This window comes from Corvus cornix, chromosome 8 (genome assembly GCF_000738735.6).
Source record: "Corvus cornix cornix isolate S_Up_H32 chromosome 8, ASM73873v5, whole genome shotgun sequence".
In the NCBI taxonomy this organism is placed as follows: Eukaryota; Metazoa; Chordata; class Aves; order Passeriformes; family Corvidae; genus Corvus; species Corvus cornix.
Genome location: NC_046338.1, coordinates 31,529,359 through 31,549,884, shown reverse-complemented (window position 1 = coordinate 31,549,884; position 20,526 = coordinate 31,529,359). Strand labels below are relative to the sequence as shown.

Here is a 20,526-nt window from a genome sequence, read left to right as displayed (position 1 = left end):
CCCCAGGGAGAAGGAAGCCAGATGCAGTAAGGAGTGGAAAACCCTCCGGCTAGGATGGACGGTGAAATTAGGGTCTCCTCAAAGCACATGCTGGCTGTCCTAGTGCCACTGCAGCGCACGGACCCCTCGCTCTTCAGTTCGGACCAGGGTCCATGAGTTAGACCCTTCCTTGGAGGAGGATGAGAACAAATCAATCCAAAGTCCCTCACCACCAGTGGTGCTGAGGCAAAAGCCTTCGCACCAACAGCTGCCTGGAGCAAAAACAGAGCTTCAGGACAGCCAAAGCCCCAGGGAGATTCAGGCGCGTCCCCAGTGATTGCTGACGCAACAGGACAGGGAGGAACATTTCCAAATGGGAATCTGTCCACAGCTTGAGTTAATTTCTGGATGGGAATAAACATCTAAATTGTGAGGCACCCAGGCAGAGCTCAGGAGGAAGAGCAGGGAGGTTGTCTGGGGTTGGGTTTTTTTTCCAGAAAAATCAACTGTTCACATGGACGCAGTCTGGACCTGCCACAATCGGATATTGGTAACTAATCCCCCAGGGTTCCCAACTGCTCTGGTTTATCCTTGATGGAGATAAGGTCAGAAGAGCTGAGAAACGTCCCAAAACACAGCCAAGAGAGCCAAACACTAATCGCTTATGAATGAAAGCCAAATACAAGCGAAACAAATACAAACAAATCAATACAGACCTAAACCCGAAGGTGAGGAAGCAGCTCCCTCGGCTTCTGAGAGCGCTGCGACACCCGCCCCAAAACCACAGTGAGGTGTGAGCCTGCAGCACTGCCATGTACTAGAAAGCAAAGGGGGTTTCCAGGGTTAAAACCCCCTTCCCACAGCAGAGATTATAGTGCTGATGTCCCAAGCAGGCAGGACTCTCTCCTACACATCTTTTTTTCTTTTTTTTTTTTCACCAGTGGTCTGGGATTCCCCCTTCTGCCCCTACACAAATGATTTAAAAATTCCCTTCCCTCACTCTGGCTTGGGACTTCCCTCTCTTTCCCTGGAGAACTGTGACCTGTCCCTCTGCCCATCAGATATCCTGCTACTCCTCCAGCAGCCTCTCCAAACACAAAGAGGGGGGAAAAATTCCCACTCCCAGCTATCAGCTTCTTCAGGCAGCTGTTTCCCTTGGAAAAACGTGACCTCACATCTTTCAGAGGTTTATGGTCCTGGTTTGGGTTTCCTGGGGAAAAAAATGCATTTATTTGTCTGGGGTTTCCTATCAGACAACCCTTCTATTGTAGTCCACCTTCCTGTATGGTTTTTTCCCTCTCTGATATGCCTGCAATGGATCCTGTGCCACTTCCAAAGCCTGCCTTGTGTCCAGGGGATAAAGAAGCAGGACAGCCCTGGGATGCAGCCTAGCAAAGCCCATGTTTTGCGCTGGAGAGATTTGTTCCCCAGCGAACTCTGAGCTGAAGAAGGCGGCAGCCTCGGCGACTGGGGCTAAACACCTCCAATTAAGCACAGCAATTCCGCACGGAGCCAGCCGCAGCCACCGCTCGGCAATCCGCAGGGTACTTCATCTGCCCAAAGGAGTCTCAGCCTAATTATTTTTTCCCCCTCTCCCTGTATCTCAATGTCACCTTCCTTGCAGCCATCGGGCAAATGACAGCGGCAGCCCCGTGCACGTCCCAGCGTGCAGATGTGTCCTCAGAGCGGCTGCTGCCCGCTTGGGCGGGATGGGGAGGTGGCACAGTGATGCTCCAGAGCCATGGAGCTGCCTGCTCCGCTCCCTGCTTCCTTCGAGGTCCCCCGGGGGGACCGGCGACCTTGGGACTTGCCAGAAAATCACAGCACCGAGCAGCAGCCACCGCTGAGAGCAGCAAGGGCAGAGCAGATCCTCTGCAAGGGCAGAGCAGATCCTCTCCGTGTCAAATCCCTCCTCCCACCAAGGAAAACTGCGAAATAAAACACGCCAGCAGGCGTTGACTGTCTCTGCTCCTGCTGATCTGTGCCCCTTCCCTCTTGAAAGGGCCTTCCTTTGACCACCTTGTCCTTCTCATGGTTTGTGGACAGCCTGGAGCCTGGAGGTTATCCATGAACACAGGGATAACGAGGAAGTTTATAGGGAAAGGCTGCCTGGGGAAAGTTCCTTCTAATTTCACCCATAACAAGGACTCCAGCAGTCCAGCACCTCACTGCTTCTGCAATTTAACAACCTATTTTTGAATCCATGTAAGTTCTCAGCATCCCTGGCATCCCATGGCAGGCAATCCCAAGGATTCATCCTGCAGAAAGCAATGCTGCCTTTCCTCAATTTCATTTCCTGTTTTCATCTTCATTAAATGACTGCCCATGCACTGCAAAGAGGAAAACTAATTCTCTTCAGAACAACCCTCATTCTCAATAATCACCCTGCATCTTCCTATGAATTACCACCTTGCATTTGCTCGTTTATGCCATATTTGATGGCATTTTTTCCATGTTTGTCCGCATGCCCAGTCAGGGATCGCAGTCTGTGCCACGAGTCTGTACCTGAGAGTAGGGCAGTGCCATGGAACCAGCTCTTGTTAGACAATGAGAGCCCACAAGGGACAGCCTCCACCACAGGAAAAACTTGGGTCAGGCTTCACCCCTCCCCAGAAAACTGCAAGGCCAAGGAAACCCACTCCATCAGCTCCAGCTGATCCAGGACCCGCTCCATCAGCTTCAGCACCCAGGACCCAAGCTGCCTTCTCAGCAAGGAGCAGTCACCTCCCAGCATCTTTTGTTCTTTTAACGCTCTGGAGCTTTGGTGGCTGTAGGTCACCGTGTCACAGGCTGAGCCTCAGGTCTGTCCCCTCTGTGCCTCTCAGGGAAGTCCCCACGGATTTGTAAAAATGAGGTTCAGGAAACACAGAGAGGCCGCGAGTAGGTAGGATTTGATGAAAACTTCAGGATTTGATGTAAATCCTTGCTGCCCACCAGAACACTGAATATTTAACTACAGACCAGTGTTTTGTATCGTCATCCCTCTCTTAATCCTGTTAAAACCACGACTGAAAATTTTCAACTATCACTAAAAACGAAAATGAGGAGGAAAACCACCAAAGCATCCGAAACCCTTTATGGCTTCTTCCTTTAGCTGTAAAACCTTTTCAGGGGTGGGGAGGGGGGAAGTCCCCTCTGCTTCTACAAACCCAAAGTCAAACCAATCCAGCTTTTGCCCGAGAGGAAAAGCCACCTCTTCCACACCAAATGCACCTTCTTTGCAGCAGGCTAGTACGGGATCACACCCCCCCCACCCCGTGCATGTACACACACGCCACGAAGATTTTCCCGATAAAAGTTCCAGGGAGCCCAGCTCTTTCCTGCAGACAGCTGGGATTCTGATGAGCTGGCACTTTTCACAGTGCAGAAATGTTTCATCAGATCTTTCCTGACCAGTTCTGCAGCTGTGTGCTCTGCACCCAGCGCTCCTCTCCCAGCAGGAATCGCTTAGCTGAGCATGCTGAAGAGCTCCCAAAAATCCTCTCGCTGCCTCCAAGCCCCAAATCAGAGCTTCCCATCTGGAATAGCAAAAATGGCCTCATTCTAAAAAATACAAACCGCAGCGTGGTTGGAGTGGCTTTCAGGTGAAAATCTAAATTACTTACTACATCACCTAAATTAATTTCTAGCATCAAAGACCAGGCTGTCTCTTTTATCCCTTGAAAGTTTACAACTTCCCTAGATTTCGGTAAAACTCCTTATTTTCAGCCCTCAACAGCTCTGTGAAGCTTTACACTTTTTTGCAAATGAACTCGACGATCTTAGAGGTATGTTCCAACCTAAGTGATACTGTGATTCTGTAAAAAACAACCATTTTCAAAGGAGGGAATAAAGTGTTCACATAATTTATTGAAGGATTTCTGAAATTCCTGGCTAGTAACTCTAAGAGGCTACAGGACATTTTCCCTTTTCCATTCCCAGTGCAGGTTTCAGGGAACGCACAGGTGGAAGTCACGGGAGGATCATGAGGTTTTGGGGAGCAGAAGGTCTTTGTGGGACAGGGACACGCAAACTGGACCAGCGACTCCTTGGCACTCCATTTGTTCCTGGAGGGAACCTCCCATGCTCAGCACACGTTTGGCAGGGACGCCCCAAATCCTGCCGGCGTGGGAAAGTCATCCAAAATTCAGCAAGGAAGGGCCAGCAAAAGCCAGCCCTAAAGCTGCCACCTGTTGCACCACTCCTGGTGTAGGGCTGGCTGGAGCAGGAGGTGGATTTCTCACCCCAAGAACTGCAGAAACCGGTTCAACATGTGCCACAGCCTTCCCACCCCAGAGCGCGCGTGAGGAAAGCTGCTGGGATTGCAAAAGCCGGGTATCCAGTTCCCATGCTGAGGAGCCACCTCTGCACACGGGGCTCGTGCCCGTTCCCTCCGTGAACCAGCACTGCCTTTGCTCGGGATGCTGACCACTGCCACCTTCGGGAAGCGCAGCCGGGATGTGCTCTTTTGGCTGGGGGATTCCTTCTGGCCAAAGCCTCTGCAAAATCAACCATCGTGTCCCTTGGGAGTAAGGCAGGGACACCCCTCTGCTGTGCATACATGGATAGGGACATCTCCCAGCACTCTGCAGGCATCGTCCCCCTCCTGCCAGCTGCTCCAAGCCCAGGGCTACCTGTGCTCAGCTACTGAAGAGCCCAGAGATTTAAGAGAGGTGGGAAGAAGAGAAGAAGGGATCCTTACCCTGGGATGGACAAAACCCAAGCAACGCAGGGCTGTTCTCACCCCACACAAGGCAGGAGGAAGGAAGCAGTGCCTGTGCCTTCCCGGGGCAGGAAGGGCAGCAGGAGCCAAGCAGACTGCCTGTCGCTCCCTCCTTCTTCCTCCCACACCAGCTGGGAACACAGCCCGGCTGAGCCACTCCTGCTGGGGACCGTGGCACAGACAGAACCCCACAGTGCCGAGGCACCAGCACGTAGGATGAGAGGGGCACCGGGCCCCCGAGCCCTGCAGGGTGAGCTGCCAGAGCTTCCCGACAGCTGGAAGCTTTCCCTGCCTCTCGGCAAGTGCACATTACTCATTTTCCAGCTAGGAGAGAGGATGAGCAGGGAACAAGGAATGTGCCTCCCATGTGGAGTGCAGGATTGAAGTGAGCCATAGGTGCAGGAAACCCTTTCCCCAGGAGACCCCTGTGCCTCTGCAGAGCAGGCAAATGGTAGGGAACCCTTGTCTCTTTGGATCATCTTCACACTAGGACACAGGCTTTTGTCTTGGTCCATGAATCTGGGTGAAGGAGGCTGGCTGGCTGGTTTATATGAGGTTTTTAAGACTACAAATCCTGTGAGAGGGAAAGAGTTTACTGCCCTGGGTCTGGCATACAGCACAAAATTTCCTCCATACAGAAGAGTCTGACCTGAACAATACTGCTGCTAACTTCAGGTGTGTGAGGAGATGGTGCCTGAACTCCTTACCTCACTTCCTCTCTTCGCTGAGAAGGCTGCTTTTAGTTCTCTAAAAAAAAAAAAATAGTATCTTTAATCCACGTAGCACAAGGAATGGGACATACACCACCTTCTGCATGGTCTTGCTGGTGGCACAGTGGGGCTAAGGACTCAGTCTGTGGGCCACTGTGGGAAGGCATTACATAGGAAGATGTAACAGCCTCTGTCATTATAGAGAGCAGGCTGTTGGGGTCAGTGACCCTGCTCCTCTATTCAGCCCCGGTGAGAGCACATTTGAAGGACTGTGTGCAGCTCTGGGCTCTGAAGAAGGGGTGCCAAGAACACGGAGCCAGACTCTGCTAGGTGGTGCCAACCACGGGGACATGGGAGGCAAGGGGCAGAAGCTGATGCCCAGGAAGTTCCACCTGAATACAAGGAAGAACGTCGTTGCTGTACGAGTACGCACTGGAACAGGCTGCCGAGACAGCTTGCGGAGTCTCCCTCACTGCAGAGATCCCAGACCCGTCTGGGCACCATCCTGCGCCATGTGCTCTGCGATGACCCTGCTCGAGAAGGGAGGTGGGACCAATGACCCGCCGTGCTCCCGTCCAACCTGACCCATCCTGTGCTTGATTCTGTGGGTGAGAGGGACACCGCGCCTCCGAGCGCTGCGGGAAGAGCTGCCGGGGCTTCCCCGGAGGAGCCGGGACAGCGCCGGGACCCCGCAGCCCAGCCCAGCCCCGATTCCCTACCGCCGCCATGGCGGGGTGACGTCACCAGCCACGCCCCCGGCGCGCGGCGGGGGCGGGCTGAGCGGGGGCGTGGCCGGGGCGTGGCCTGGCGGCGGGGGCGTGGCCTGGCGGTGGCCGTGGCGTGAGGCGGCGGCAGCGCCATGTCGATGGAGGACCCCTTCTTCGTGGTGAAGGGGTGAGCGCTGCTCTCGGGGGGCTCCGGGAAACGGGGAGAGGAACGGCGAATGGGCCGGGGTCGTGTTGGGGCGCGGAGGGGGCGGGCACGGCCGCCCGGCAGCGCGGGAGGCCCGCGGAGCGGGGGGCGAGCGGCGGGCGGGGGTCTGTGTGGGGGGGAAAATGGCGGCCGGGCCACCCCGTGCTGCTGAGGGGCTGAGCGCGGGCGCCGGGGCCTGTCCGGCGGCCCGGCCCGGCGCGGGAGGCGCTGGGGTGAGGCGGGCAGGTGCCGGGCCTCCCGGGCTCTGTGAGGGCCCCCGGGCCTTGGCTGCAGGTGCGGCTTGGGGACTGTGGGCAGAGCGGGGCTGGAGGCTCGTGGCTGGAGGCCGGGGTGACCGTGGGGAAAGGTGGAGAGGAGTAGGGACCAAGCTGTGGGACGAACAATGGCCATGAGAGGAAGCCTGCAGACAAGAGCCTGGGCGCAGGGAAATGCCAGCTAAAGGTGGTCAGAGGAAAATGGTCATTAACAGGGTGAAAGAAGCTCTGTTGGAACTACTGGAGAGGGTCCAGTGGCGGCCACAAAGATGATTTGGGGTCTGCAGCATCTCTCTAGTGAGGAGGGGCTGTGGGAGCTGGGCCTGTTTAGTCCAGAGAAGACTGAGAGGGGATCTCATCAGAGCATACAAATGTCTTGAAGGGGTGTCAAGGGTCCAGACTCTTTTCAGTGACAGGATGAGGAGCAGTGGCCATAAACTAAAGTACAAGAAGTTTTACCTCAGCGTGATGAGGAAGAACTTCTTTACAATGAGGGTGGCAGAGCACTGGAACAGCTGCCCAGGAAGGTCATGGAGTTTGCTGGAGACATTCCAAACCCATCTGGACATATCCCCGTGTTCCCTGCTCTAGGTGACCATGCCTTGACAGGGGGAGTGGACTGGATGATCCACAGAGGTCCCTTCCAACCCCAGCAACTCTGTGATTCTGTGAAAGCAGCTTGATCACTAAACACTACCCTGGGGCCACCTTCAGCTTGTGCTAGGGGCTGTCTTCTGCCCCATGTCACAGTGAAACAGCCCTGAGGAGCAGGAGAGGGGCTCCTACTGGGGCGTTTGGGAAAGCCATGTGAGAACAAAAACTGTGGGAGGGGATACTGGTGCAGCCAGGGAAAGCGAATCCCTCTACCAGGTTGAACTCATGCTCAGAGGAAGGTGTAGGAGTCGCCATGGGTGGGAAGCAAACGTCCTGTCAAACTTTCCAGAGATGTTCCCACAGCGTGCAGGGAAGGGCAGGGAGGGGAAAGGGGATGTGGTGCCGCTCCCAGAGTTAATTATTACCTGGCAGCTCAGAGGGGCTGGTGGTGGTGGAGCCACCAGAGTTGCTATTAGTTTGCTTTCCTGGTGTCTGTAACGCCTCCCATCAGAGGATATCCAGCTCTGCTTTATATTCCTGCTGCTGGGGACTTCCACAAGTGTGTTCAGATGAAAAAAAAACCCAAACAAAACTGAAACTTGTGCTGGCAAGTAGAGGAATGAAGTTTTCCAGATCCTCAGTGCAGGCTGCTGACTTCAGGGCACTCAGTGTGGCAGACTCGGAGCCGTAGGAGTGCGAGAAGAGAAGGGACACGCATCAGAGTGCTGAGAACCTGTACCTTAGACAGCAGCTGGAGGACTTCAGGCCCCGGTGTAACTTAGAGAGCTGCAGTCCTGGCACCTCCGCAGGGTGTGGGCTCAGTTCATCTGTCCTGGGCCTCCCCTGCTTTCCTTCCCTGGGGTGAAACAAACATCTGGCTGCTGTGTGCAAGCTCATGGTGGCCTCCTTTGACACCAGCACTGTCTGGTCTCGTCTCCGTTCCTCATCCCAGCTCCCCGTGAGCCTGGGGGAGCAGTTCACAGCTCGGCACCATAGAGTTTGTAAATGCAGATAACCACACTGAGAGTCTGTGACCCAAATTTACAAACCTGCTTGCCCCAAACCAGAGCTGTCAGCAATGCCTTCCCCTGCTGTGAAAGCACTCATCTCCAAAAGAGCTTAGAGTGGCAGAAAAAATTTGTGTTTCCTAAGCCAATGTAGCAGGGCTGTGTATTTTTTTAAATGCTGAATTAAAATAAACAGTGCTGCACTCAACAATCTGCCTGGCTGTGGTGTGGGGACAGTTCCTGTAACTCTGTGTGCCCTTGGGGTATCTTACATGTGTAGTTAAGGGCCTTGAGAGGAATGCAAAGCATGGATTGCCAAAGAGCTGCCTTGTTCAGACCCTCTGCCCTGGCTTGCCTGTGTGACACTCGGCAGCAGCTTCCCCTGAAGAAATAGGTCTCTTCACGAGCAACTTCGTGCTGCAGCAAGATACAGGATAGTCCAGCAGGGCAAATCCTTATTTTACAAAATAAACACAAAGTTGTTGGAAGGAAAGATGTTTGGGAGGAAGCTGTGGCATCCCTGCTCAGCTGGACACGGGACTGTCCCAGTGTCACTGCTGCAGAGCAGCTGATGATAATCCTTGGCTTCTCTTCACTCTCCCTGGCTGCAGGGAGGTGCAGAAAGCTGTGAACACTGCCCAGGGGCTCTTCCAGAGGTGGACAGAGCTCTTGCAAGATCCCTCCATTGCCACAAGAGAAGAAATCGACTGGACCACGAATGAGCTCAGAAACAACCTGCGGAGCATCGAGTGGGACCTGGAGGACTTGGATGAAACCATTAATATCCTTTCTGTGGTCCTTTGGAGGTAGTTGCAGTTCCTAAGTTGTACTAAATAGCTAAGTCCCAGTGCTCGTCACTCTTTGCAAAAATCAGGACTATTTGGGATTGAATTTTGCATTCACATGGGCTTTTCTCAAATTGAAAATGAGAAGTTAAGTCAAGGATTTTCCTTTTGCCTTTTTGTTTCCCTTTTTGCAAGGTATATTCTAAGATGCTTTGTTCTAGAAAGCCTATTGTGTTGTGTGAAACTGGATTTCTGTGGAGTCAGTTCATTCTCCAGGCTGGCTTCCAGAAATACTCCTTTTCCCTTGTGTTCGTCTGAGTGCTCCTGAAAACGCCGCGCGGCATCACAGAACCAAAAAAAACATGGGGAAGAGAAACCTTGCGCGTGTGCCTGTGCTGCGCGGTACATTCCTGCCGTGCCTGCTTTTCTGTCCAGTGTGCTGTGCTTTGCTAATCAAATTTAGGGAGCAGGCACAGCGCCGTGGCCCCTTGGCATGCTCGGGGTATGTGTATCCATGTGTGTACCCAACACCGCTTCCGGGGACTCCTTGACTCGGTGCCCAGGCATTGTCGAGGCAAACCCACGGAAATTCAACCTGGATGCCACAGAGCTGGGAATCCGGAAAGCCTTCATCACCAGCACACGGCAGGTGGTCAGGGTAAGGAACCTGGCCTTGGGGTCAGGGCCTGGGGAAGGCGGGGGAGGCATTAGGTGGTTAAAAAAGGAAAGCTTGTGGCCATTCTGTGGTGGACTGGAGAGCAGAGAATAAACCTGCTACCTGCTGAGGCTCAGGCTTGCTCCTCTTCCCTGTGCACTCCCTTCTGGAGCTGCCCAGAAGGGTTTGGAGGTGCAGGTGCCCCGTGGAATTCCCTCCTTTTATGCTGCTGACCCTTGAAGTCTTCACACTTCTCTGGCAACAGTGAGCTGGGAGCCTGTGGTAACTGGGGAGGAAGAGTGAAAACCCAGCTGCAACACAGGAGAGGCTGGAGTCTCCCTTCAGAGTTGAGGGAAATCATGACCATCCCGACCATTTGGAGCACTGGTTTTCAACAGCGGGGAGATCACTCTGAGCACTGACAGGTGGTTAAAGCCTGGTGTTATTGACACAGTGACTTCAACTTCCTACCCCTGCAAAATAGTCCAAACAACCACTAGATTTATTTTTAACTTGAGGAAGGTTTTTTTTTAGTTTAAGCTTACACTTGAGAAGCAAAAAGGGGATTTTAGCAACTTGGTGGCAATAAATACAGAAGAAACATCTTTCCAAAAGCTTCACTGCCTGGTAACAAGCTGCTAGTTAGGGAGTTTTCTGTCTATTAATAGCTACATTGAGTTTCTGCTGCCCCTCATGACTCTGATGTTCCTGCTCCACAGAATGCACTGGAGTGGCTGGCAGCAAGCCTGCTACCCTACCTGCAGTCCTGCGGTCTGGATGCAGTTCCTAAGGCTTGCTGCCTGGGAACTGATCCCAAAACCACGCTGGCCCCAGGTAGCAGGCATGTGCTTGCTGCATTGCCCTCGGTGTAGTCCACTCCCTAACAGGCAGGATCAGGCAAGCCTGCTCTCTGGTCCTCTTTCCCTGGCTCAAAAATGCTGGCTAATGGGTTTTGGAGCAGTCTCCCACTGGTAAATGAAATTTGTTAGTGGCCCTATGCAGCTGATTTTATGATGCGCTGCAGCATGTGCATTACCCAGTGACAATGAACCGAGTGGGTTGCGGTGCTCTTTGGTGATGTGTTGCACATCTCTGAACAGTAAAACACACCTGAATGCTCTGCTGGCATCAGAACTGTGCTGGTGGATCAGCCTCTGCCAGATCACGTTGACTACTTGCTAGTCTATGAAAACTAGGCTACGTTACATTGTGATGGGGAGCCTTCTGTGGTTACTGACCTTCTGCAGGAACTCCACAGCAAAAATTAATTGGTAGGAGAAAGCATAGGCACAGTCAGAGAGGATGGCCACAGGACAGGAAATCTACCTCATACTATAGAATATAAAAACAGATGCAGTTGGGAATAAAGCTCAGGGGGTTACAGGCTTCAGGGCTTTGACAAACACTTCCTTACATTCTGTCAACAGGAACATCGGTTTATTATACAAATCGAAGTGTTTCTGGTTGTTGTGGAGCAAAATGAGTAGTAAATGAAGAATGTTTTCAAAATGTCCCATTGCTGTTGATTCCAGTATTAGTATAACAGTTAACTGCATTGAAACTTTCTACAGTAACTTTCCAGACTCTTTCAGTGTGGGTTTTCAAAGAACATCTCCCTTCCTTCACTCCCCCTTGTAGAAGCCTTGTTGGGTATAGACAGCCCTGTAGCATCCTGAATCTCCCTGTCACCTCAAATCCAATGCTCACATGCTGCTTCTTTCGTTGAACAAACAGGACATGAAGGATCAGATGTCAAACTCCTCCATGCAAGCACTGGCTGAAAGAAAAAACAGGCAGGTGAGAACCAGAAACGGGCAATGTATATCTGCTACAATGTATATCCTGTCTCGAGTTCATTCCCTTACAAACCTCTGGTGTGGGAAGGGGCTTGCACGCTGCAGCCAAGCTGTGTTTGAGCCATGTCCATTTGGCTGCCCTGGGAGAGCTGGTTCTCACAGACACGTTGCTGCCAGCCTCTCCCAAGCCTGTCTCTCAGAGCAGTAAGTCAGCACTCACCATCTGTCTCTGTCTTCAGAGCTGGTTGTGTACAACTGTCAGCATTGCATCATCCCATGGAAAGGGAAATCTCCCTCCTCCTCGGGGGGAACCGGCTCAGAATCCGTGTCAGTGAATGTAATCCTGCGCTCTGCTGGATTTAGGAGCCAAGATGGTGCAATATCCTTTCACGCAGCTGCTTCTCGTAATAGCCATGTAAGAAGATGGAAGAAGCTCAAGGAGTCTCGTGTTATCTGCACTTGTAATCTAAGGAATAGAAATAGATGCAGCTTGTGCTCCTTCCCAGCTGATGGGGACGCTAAAAGGAGATACTGGAGCTGACTTCCAGAGCCACTCCAGTAAAAGTTGGTGTGTGCTTCATACAGTTAATTGTCTGTACTGCATCAGCCTTACCACATGTGGCAAAAACAACAAACTGAGAAGCACAGAGCTCATTCCTGAGCTTGTCACAGGGTTAATTGACGTGCTTGGCAAATACTCATAGCAGCGAAGTCCCTGACACCCTTGCTCAAACAAGTCCATAGCTTTCCATGCAGTTTGGTGCTTTCCTTTGCATGAGGTTCCTGATAGCTGCAGGAGACCATATGGCCCAGCTCAGGCAGCGACATCTGGTCAGGAAAACTGACTTCCCCTTGCTGCCTTCCTCTCCCTTCCCAGCCCCTCGCCTTCCTTCCAGACTGCAAGGCTTGTGCTGGGTTTTGTGTTTGAGGGGCTGGCTAGCGGTGACCTGACCCTCACAGCCCAGGCTGGCAAACAGGCCCTTTCTATTGAAGCTGCAGGCAAAGCTAGTGCGCTGCATTAAATAAAAAGGAGCTGCCCTTGCCACAAACCGGAGGGACCAAGAGCTTGCTCAGTGTCTTGGGGGCAAAGCCAGATGTCCTGCTGGCTTCGTGCATGGTCAGTCTGTCAGCTTTCCTCACCCCTCCTTGAACCTTATAAGTCAGATGAACCGTGGAGACCGTCTTGTTTTCAGCCTGATAGAGCAGCCTGGTCATTGTCTTGCTGTTCTTCACAAATACTCAGTTGTTCCCTCCTGCCCACAACCAGGAGCTGCGGAATGGTCTCGTTACAAGTCAGCCTGGCTTCCACACTGGAGGGCAGGGTCCCTAACCTGTCCCTAGTGCTGCAGGGTGCAGTTCCTCACCTGCAGGTCGTGTTCATTCTCCAGCGTCTGTAGCTTGGATTATTCCCCTTTTCAGGGACCAGACATATCTGGCTGGAAAGCCACACCTCTGCAGGCTTTGCACAAGCTTCTTTGTTCAGGTCATGGGGCAGGTAGCAAGAGTAACTTTGTGTGCTGGCAGCTGAAGAGCCTGCTGGAGGGATAGGCAGCCTGGATCATAGAACATAAGCATGCAGCACTGCTCTGGTTATATATTGCATTATTTTACTGTCAGCTCAACTGGTTAAGTACTTTATCCAGACCCTCTTAAGCCCCTGTCATTAGCAGCAGAGTGCTCAGTTCGAGCTGTACATCTGTTAACACGATATATCCGGACACTTCCCAGCTCACACGTCCTAGCACACAGTGCTGCCTCTTGAGCAGGCCTCTGCCAGTCCTTTGTGCTGCGCAGGCCTCCTGCACGCACTGTCGGCTGCACTCCAGCTCTCCTGCTGCTGGAGAGGCATATCTGCAATCCCAGGCTGCAGAGACTTCCCAGGCTGGCATTTTGGCTCTGTGTTGGTTTAGTTCCTGACAGCACTTTGGCTGAGTAGCGACAGAGCAGGAGGAAAGGGATGCTGTGTGCATGTGTACACGAGTGTTGCCTTGTCTGCCTTCCCACCTCACCCTGTAGACGGGCTGTGAGCAGACACAAGGGTGTTGCTAAGAGCTCTCTGCATCTGTTCAGGCACTCCTGGGAGAGAGTGGGAGTCAGAGTTGGAGCTCTGGACCTGACAAATACAGCCGTCTGGACCGGGATCTGCAATTAGCAAATTCACACTTCATCGAGGAGCAGCAAGCTCAACAACAGGTAAGGCAGCTGGCACCACGCAGACTAAATAGCTTGCTTGCCAAATGGGTGCCAGGGGGACTGGAGTCTGGCTCCAGGAGCCTGACAGTCCTCCTCTTTGCTTGTGGCATGTATCTCTGCATGCATTTCCTGGGCAGCACAGCTTTGGATGATCTTGGCACAAAGTTTTTAACCCTGGAGGCGTGGGGCTTCTGCTGTGTTCAGGAGGCAGTCGGCACAATCTGGAAGATGTAGCACACTAAGCTCTAATAGTACAAGGATTGCTGAAATCCTTGGAGGAGTAGAAACACTGCAAAAAGAAAAGGGCCCGTTTCTCTTATGTAACTTCCCCTGGTTAAAAAATGTTTGCTGTTTGTGTGCATCTCCCACCAGAACAGGCTGGGAGCAGGAGCACGCGCCTGCTTCCTTTTCCTGCCTTTGTCACCATGAAATTAGTGAGAAAGCCTGTGTGAGGGCTTGGGAGAACTCCTGGTGAGGCACTTCCCAGCTGCACTTCCCAGCTGACAGGGGAGTTTGCCTGGAGAAGTGCCCGGGCCAGGCACAGACTGGAGAACTACAGGCAGTGACTCGGAGGTGGCAAACTCTGCTAAAGCTCCCGAGCCGTGATGCCACCTCGGCTTCCAGACACGTTTTACCTACTGACTCCAGGGAGATAAATAGCTTCAGAAATAGGTAACTAGGGTAAAGCTAATTCTTAGCGTGACTGTGCCCTGAAAATGACTTAAAACAGCAGCAGACTTATTCCTTTGGCCCATTTGGAGCCAGGCTGGCTATTTTTACCTGTAGAAGCTGCAACAGCTTGCGTTTAACCCCATGTTAGCTGCAGCACATTCCAGGTGTCATTTCCTAGGCACAGCATCATTGTGCCTCCCTGGCCATACCTGCTTACCTTCCCAAGGTTTCGATGACCAGCCCTTGGAGCTTTCCAAAGTCACGTTAGCTGTGCATGCAGCACGGATGAGCTGGATTTGCAGGGATGTCTGGAGGCTGCAGCCTGCTGTGCCATGTCATGGAGGCTTTCCTCTGGTTGTCACCTCTCTGGCATTTCTTAGGAACGCGGTCCTCATTCCTGGTGGCTTAGGTCTGAGCCCAGGCCTTACAGCTGATATTAGCTGAGCAGTGCATGCCTGTCCACTGGATGGGCTGGCTCCAACCCAGCTGCAGGCAGCAGATCTGTAATTGCCCGCTTCCCTTCTCTTTGGCCCCAGCTGATTGTGGAGCAGCAGGATGAGCAGTTGGAGCTGGTCTCTGGCAGCATCGGGGTGCTGAAGAACATGTCCCAGCGCATTGGCGGGGAGCTGGAGGAGCAAGCAGTGTAAGTGTGAGACATGGCGGCAAAAACCTGGCTGCAACATGGCTGAGTGTCCTCACACACCTATCTCTGCCTCTGGTAGAGCCTAGAATTCACTGGTCCCTCAGGCAGCCTCTCCTTGCCAGCCTGTGGAAAGCATTTTGTTCTGCAGTCTTCAAGGATTCAACTGCAACCTCCTTCATTTAGAAGCCTGCATCTAGGGCAGGCTTATCTGCCACCTTACCTTTCCTCTTCTCCTTTTCACGTGCTCCCCCTCAGGCAGCCAGCAGGTAAGGGAAGGAGGTGCTGTGCAGTGCAGATACTGGCCACTTCCCCGCTCTGCAGGGTTTTGTGCTGCCCCTGGACAACTGCTGGGGCCAGGAGCTCTCAGCTCTGCCTTGCTGCCCTGGAACACACAGAGCTGCTCTTGATCACTAAAGTTAAAAATAACCCTCACCCACAAAAAGGGTTAAAGGGCAGCTTGCAAAGTCATTTTGCATCCATCCATTTACATATAAATTAGATTTCTTTCCCAGTTCTTGTCCTTTGCAAACAAGTTCCCAGTTGTGCAGGCTAACAGCCATGCTTCCAGAAAGGCTTGAAGGGTTCATGCCTAAAACCCTTCCTTGTTTGGCTGGTAGGAGTCTGGAGGGCCATGCCCCTTGTGATTTCATCTTTCATGGAGAGGAGGAACTTTAAACCCCCCCCGCCCCGTGTGAAGTGCAGCATGAGAATCCTCTGCTCTCACAGAGGAGATTGGTGTGGCGTGTCTGTTTCTAGATTATCACACAAGACATCAGTGCTTGCTAGATTAGCTCATAACTACCACAGTGAGGTTTTTACAACTCCTTTTTCCCCACTGAATGAAGGTTTAACAAGTGCCCTGGCACTCCAAATGAAGGAGTCTGTCCTTTTAAATGCATTAAGCTTAAAAGTCCCACTGGCTGGAGACAATTGGATTGGTACCTTCACTCTGGATGTGCAATGGCATTCACAAAGCACGGATTCAGGAAGGCTTTCAGATTCATTACAGTCACTGTATGGAGGAAGTAAAAGAGTAACTTCCATGCAGAGCTTGAAAAGCACCTTAAAAGCAACTGCAGATCTCATTCCCACTTGATGCATGACTGAAACAAGATTTTTGTTTCAACTGCAAGCCGTGAACAAGAAAAGAGATTTAAAGTCCAAGCTGACACCTAGATCTAACCAGTCTCTGCTAATCACAGCTTATAAGTGAGACTTTCCTTTTGTAAGGAGGAAGCCCCCCCACTCCTCACCTTGCAGATGTGTGTAGAGTTCAGCCACAAACACACAGGGAGGATCAGTCTAGCAGGAATCCTGAGTTATTCCCACCAAAGCAGAGCTGCTGTTTCAGCAGGTTTTTTCCCTTCCCTTGGGTGCTTCCAGGAGAGGAGGCCACATTCATTTTGTCTGCCGAGGTGTGATACTCTGATCACTCACATCAGCGTTTTGATCCATGTGTGTGAGCGTGCTGCAAAGTCCCAAAGGGATGTGCTGACCAGTGCCCTGCTTCTGTGTCCTCAGGATGCTGGACGACTTCTCCCATGAGTTAGACAGCACTCAGTCGCGCCTTGATAATGTCATGAAGAAGCTCGCCAAAGTGTCTCACATGACGAGTGGTAGGTCCTGGGAAGTGGGATCCAGTCCTGGAAAGGGAGAGACAAGCCATTGGATCTTCAGGCCAGAACACTGTGCTCCCACCCAGCGGAGGGGAGGGAGCAGCTCTCAGCTCTTGAAAGAGGGGGAAAGCTTCCAAGCCCGGCAGCTGCTCCTGCCCAGGCACTGCTCTGCTGCCTGTCCCTTGCCTTTGTTTTATTTACAGATGCCTTTCTATTTATGCTGCTGCTGCTGGGAAAATCCCCCTCTAGCTGGTGGGAGGGGAAGCTTTGCAGCCTCCTGCTCTGCTGCAGTTTCCCGGGCTGCCTGTGGAACAAAAGCTGCCAAGGTGCCATTAAACACCGGCCACCATGTGTGGCTTCCCCCGAACCAGAATGCCTGCAGCAATCCCCTTCCCAAATCCCACCTGCCCTCAGGCTGCTGGCGCCTGCAGGCCTGTTGTCGGTCACATCTCTCAGCTGGTAGAGGAAAGAGCTGAATTCTGTGCTGAACCCACAGAAAAGTCCTTATAAGGCTGTGCGTGAAGCCGGGGGCTGGCGGGGCGCCGCGGGCAGAGCAAACAGGAAGCCCGGCCTGCCTGCTGGGAAGTCCCACGCTGCCGGCTGCCTTCGAGCCTGGCACTGCGCCCGGCCAGCGCCTCCTCCAGCACCCCTCTCCCTTAGGTGCTCAGTACCTTGGGAAGGCAGCAGCCAGTCAGGGGTTAAAAGCATTCCTGCTCTGCAGGATTAGGCTGTCCGAGGGATTTATGAGGTGGTGGGAGCACAGCTCTAGAGAGACCACTTGGAGTACTGACAGTGCACTTCAGGTCACCAGTAGCTCAGCAGCAGCAGAGCCGTGGGTGAACCCTGTGTCTCTGTCCTTTCCTCTGGGAAAAACCATGGGTCTTCACAGAGTGTTTCTGAGTGTTGTGAAAGAGCATTTCTGCTGGCATCACAGGTGCCAGGGAGGGTGGAGGGCTCTGAGGTAGCTGCTGGGCCTAGGAGTTGAGGGGCTGCCAGCAGCCCTGTCCCCACTGCTGCACCATCATCTCACAGGGGCAGACAGCGGCTCTCAGAGGTGATGTAGCATTGAGCCAATGATGTGTAAAGATGTCCAGGGAAACCTGATTCCTGGCCCTGTCCTCAGGGAAGCTGCCACAATCTCTTCCTGGCAGAGCTCCTCACGGCAGCTTTCACCGGATCCCTTCTTGTTCCTCTGGCAAACAGATTACTCCATGAATGAACAGCAAACACAGCAGCTCTCTGCTTGTTCCTCCCAATTGCTTTTGAGCCAGCTTTTCAAAGCTGTTTGAACTTGGTTGGGAAGAAGCCTCAGAATTCCCACAGCTGTTCCCAAACCCCAATGTATCCTGGAGGAGAATTCCTCACTGCAATATACAGCGCCACAGCCTTTCTCCCACAGGAACTTTTTTAGGCTTTTTACAGCTTAAGCTTGAATTTGGTTCCTAGCAGTACATGCAGAAAAATGCTCCCCCAATCTTCCTTCTCCACTAAAGCAGGAAGACTGACGTTTCCTTTTCTTTCCAGATCGACGGCAGTGGTGTGCAATTGTTGTCCTCTTCATCATCTTGCTAGTGGTGCTCATCCTAATTTTTGTTCTGTGATAACAAAAACTGAACTTCCTGGGACGCCCCCTCCCCGTCCCCTCGCCCCGGCAGTGCGGGGAAGTGAAACTCTCCCCGTTTCCGTCCGCCCACCGAGATCCCCGGCAGGAACACCCGCACCCAGCTCTCGCCATCCTCCTCCGAGGACTGCAGCTCGGCTTTGCCAGCATCTCCTCTGGCCCCGGGGAGAGGGCGGGAGGACTGGAGCTGCCTCCTCCTCCGTGCGATGCAATCTGGACCTGGGCTCCGGGCCTGGATCCAGGGAACTGGAGGGGGACCTGGCCCCCGCACTTCCACCTGGTGCAGGTAGGAGCCGGTGGGATGCGGACACAGAGCAGCGAGCCCTGGGGAGGACGGGACAGGGGGGAGGAATTACTGAATTCACTGAGCATTACAAACTGCGTTGCCAGCCCCAAGCATTACTGGGAAGGGTGAAACCCCCCCCCAAGCCACGGCAAGGGAGGGGAGCCCTGGCCCTGCTCCCCCTGCCCCTCCCTGCCTCCTGTGGGCTGGCTCTGTGCCACCAGTTCACTGCCGAGAGAGCACAGTGAGTCCCAGCAGAGCTTTCCTACCCTCTACACCTGGGCAGAGGCAGAGCTGTAGGGTCTCGTGTCCTGCCATCGGCCACCGAGGCCCTGTCAGACACTCCAGAGCTTTAAACCTGGGGTGCTGCACGCCGAGCACTGGCAATCAGCCATGAGCCAGAGAGGGAGAGTCTTAAAGCTTTTAAAATTGCCTCTCTCGTTATATAGGCCTCTAAAGCTCATTGACTGATGCTTTATTTGCCCTTGCATAACTGAGTCACTGCTTCTGTTTAACAGCTGCTTCCCTTTGGCAAGTGATTTGTCAGGTCTAAAATAACTTATTTTTTTTAAGGAAAAAAAAGACTTTAAAGATTTTTTTGATGACCATTCGAGCTACGTTCTCTGCGGGTGCACGACACGCATAATCAGAGGAGCGGTGCTCAGTGATGTATTTTAAGTGTATATGAACTTGTAAATAGGATGTCCTAATTTTTCCCCAACCACTATTTTTTGGACACCTCTGTTGTCAGCAACCAAAAGGCAGGAGATTCAAAGCTAGATCATGTTTCCATATTCCTTCCCAGTCCTTTTGTTACCTCCCAGTTGTTTGTCACTCGAGTTGTCTCAGCAGAGTTGGATTCCTTACAGGGAATGTAGAGTAGCCAGGCGGGCAATACCAAAAATGTGGTGAAAAAAGAAAGCTCACTTGGGCAGCGTGACCGGGGAGGAACAGGTGGAGGGGTCGTGCTGCACACACCGATTGTGGAATATGGGGTGACTCTTCAGGAAAGCAAAAACGGTTTCTTACTCCAGTCGGCTCCCATATTTTAAGTTGCAAACATGAAAAGACTCAGCACAGGCTGGCTTATGGCTCCCAGATGGGGCTGGGGGAGGAAGTTAATTGGCACTGACGCAAAGACTTCTGCTGAAATTGCAAATCACCCCCAAAATCATCCCCCCCGCCTTAGAATCTCACCACCGGACGGCTTTACCTCCGGGACTGAACACTCCTCCCCCCTGGCTTCGTGGCTCCGTCCAAGGTCTGCATGGCCCTCCCCCCGTCCCTCCCGCAGGCGCTGGACGCGCAGCCGGCGGCTCTGTGCCTTCCGCAGCCGGGCAGGGCTGGACGGAGCCTCCCTGCCCGCCTGGGTGCTCCTCAGTAACGCACACCTGGTGCCTCGGCGCCCACCTGCACTCATGATTCCACAGTGGCTCCTTATCCTTGCAGAGCATCCCGTTTCTGGTTAACGCTGCAGGGAGTAGGTGGTGTCTGCTTTCCAAGGCCGGCTGTGGCAGTGCCTGCACCGCTCCATGCAGGAGCGTCTCCCCAGGAGCGTGGGTCTGGGCAGGGAGCAGGGCTCGCTGCCAGCCGGTGTTTGCACACCTCTGATCCCCGCGTTACTTACAGCGTGGTTGTGCATCCTTTGGGAACGACGCCCATGCAGCACCGCTCCTTTGGTAGTCCAGGAGGCGGCCCAGCTGCTGGCATCACCACAAGCCACCCAAGTGTCTCTGGTTCCTTCCCCTGTGTACATTTGCTTTTCTGTCGCTGGTGGTGCCCCTCCCTTTAACACTAAATAAAGGTGCAGCAGCGCAGATCTCCGGTCCTTCTTGCCCGACTCTTGCTCCTGGGGCAAGCTCGGGGTTTCCTGGCACCACAGAGTGGGAAAAGCTCTCCCACCAGCATTTGCCAGGCATTACCCTCCTGGCTTTTGAGGCATAAGCAGCATCTGCAGTTTCTGGGGTCACCTCAGCATTGTGGGCTGCTGTGCCCAGACGTGGGGTTGCTGCAGCAGCTGTACCCAGATGTGGGGCACCACCGTGCAGAGGGCAGCCATTGCTGCCATGCCATCGCTGCTGGA

General features: G+C 53.2%; 1 protein-coding gene and 2 long non-coding RNA genes across 5 annotated transcripts; 1 reads left to right on the top strand and 2 right to left on the bottom strand.

Moving 5' to 3' along the window:
* Positions 1-3,808: 3,808 nt before the first annotated feature.
* LOC120410353 lies at positions 3,809-6,128 on the bottom strand. Of its 3 annotated transcripts, none has more exons than XR_005602429.1 (3): positions 5,784-6,128; positions 5,389-5,428; positions 3,809-4,457 (listed from the first exon to the last, which is right to left on the bottom strand). It is a non-coding gene; the product is annotated as an uncharacterized LOC120410353 (long non-coding RNA). The 3 variants fall into 3 exon arrangements; XR_005602431.1 differs by having other exon boundaries at positions 5,825-6,128; XR_005602430.1 differs by having other exon boundaries at positions 4,661-6,128.
* A 67-nt stretch (positions 6,129-6,195) lies between these two features.
* STX6 (syntaxin 6) lies at positions 6,196-20,262 on the top strand. The gene is made up of 8 exons (XM_039556270.1): positions 6,196-6,285; positions 8,791-8,960; positions 9,528-9,622; positions 11,354-11,416; positions 13,486-13,608; positions 14,817-14,923; positions 16,445-16,539; positions 18,064-20,262. Exons 1-8 carry the CDS (start codon positions 6,251-6,253, stop codon positions 18,138-18,140), a joined length of 765 nt encoding a protein of 254 aa, XP_039412204.1. The 5' UTR covers positions 6,196-6,250; the 3' UTR covers positions 18,141-20,262.
* Positions 10,121-16,448, bottom strand: LOC120410397. Its single transcript, XR_005602517.1, has 2 exons — positions 16,177-16,448; positions 10,121-15,305 (listed from the first exon to the last, which is right to left on the bottom strand). It is a non-coding gene; the product is annotated as an uncharacterized LOC120410397 (long non-coding RNA).
* Positions 20,263-20,526: the final 264 nt, after the last annotated feature.

Excerpts from the sequence above, each read along its gene's own strand:
- STX6 (XM_039556270.1), top strand. The coding sequence starts at position 6,251 with ATGTCGATGGAGGACCCCTTCTTCGTGGTGAAGGG. Across the intron at positions 6,286-8,790 it reads CCCTTCTTCGTGGTGAAGGG|GGAGGTGCAGAAAGCTGTGA; the intron begins GTGAGCGCTGCT and ends CCCTGGCTGCAG. Across the intron at positions 9,623-11,353 it reads GCACACGGCAGGTGGTCAGG|GACATGAAGGATCAGATGTC; the intron begins GTAAGGAACCTG and ends TTGAACAAACAG.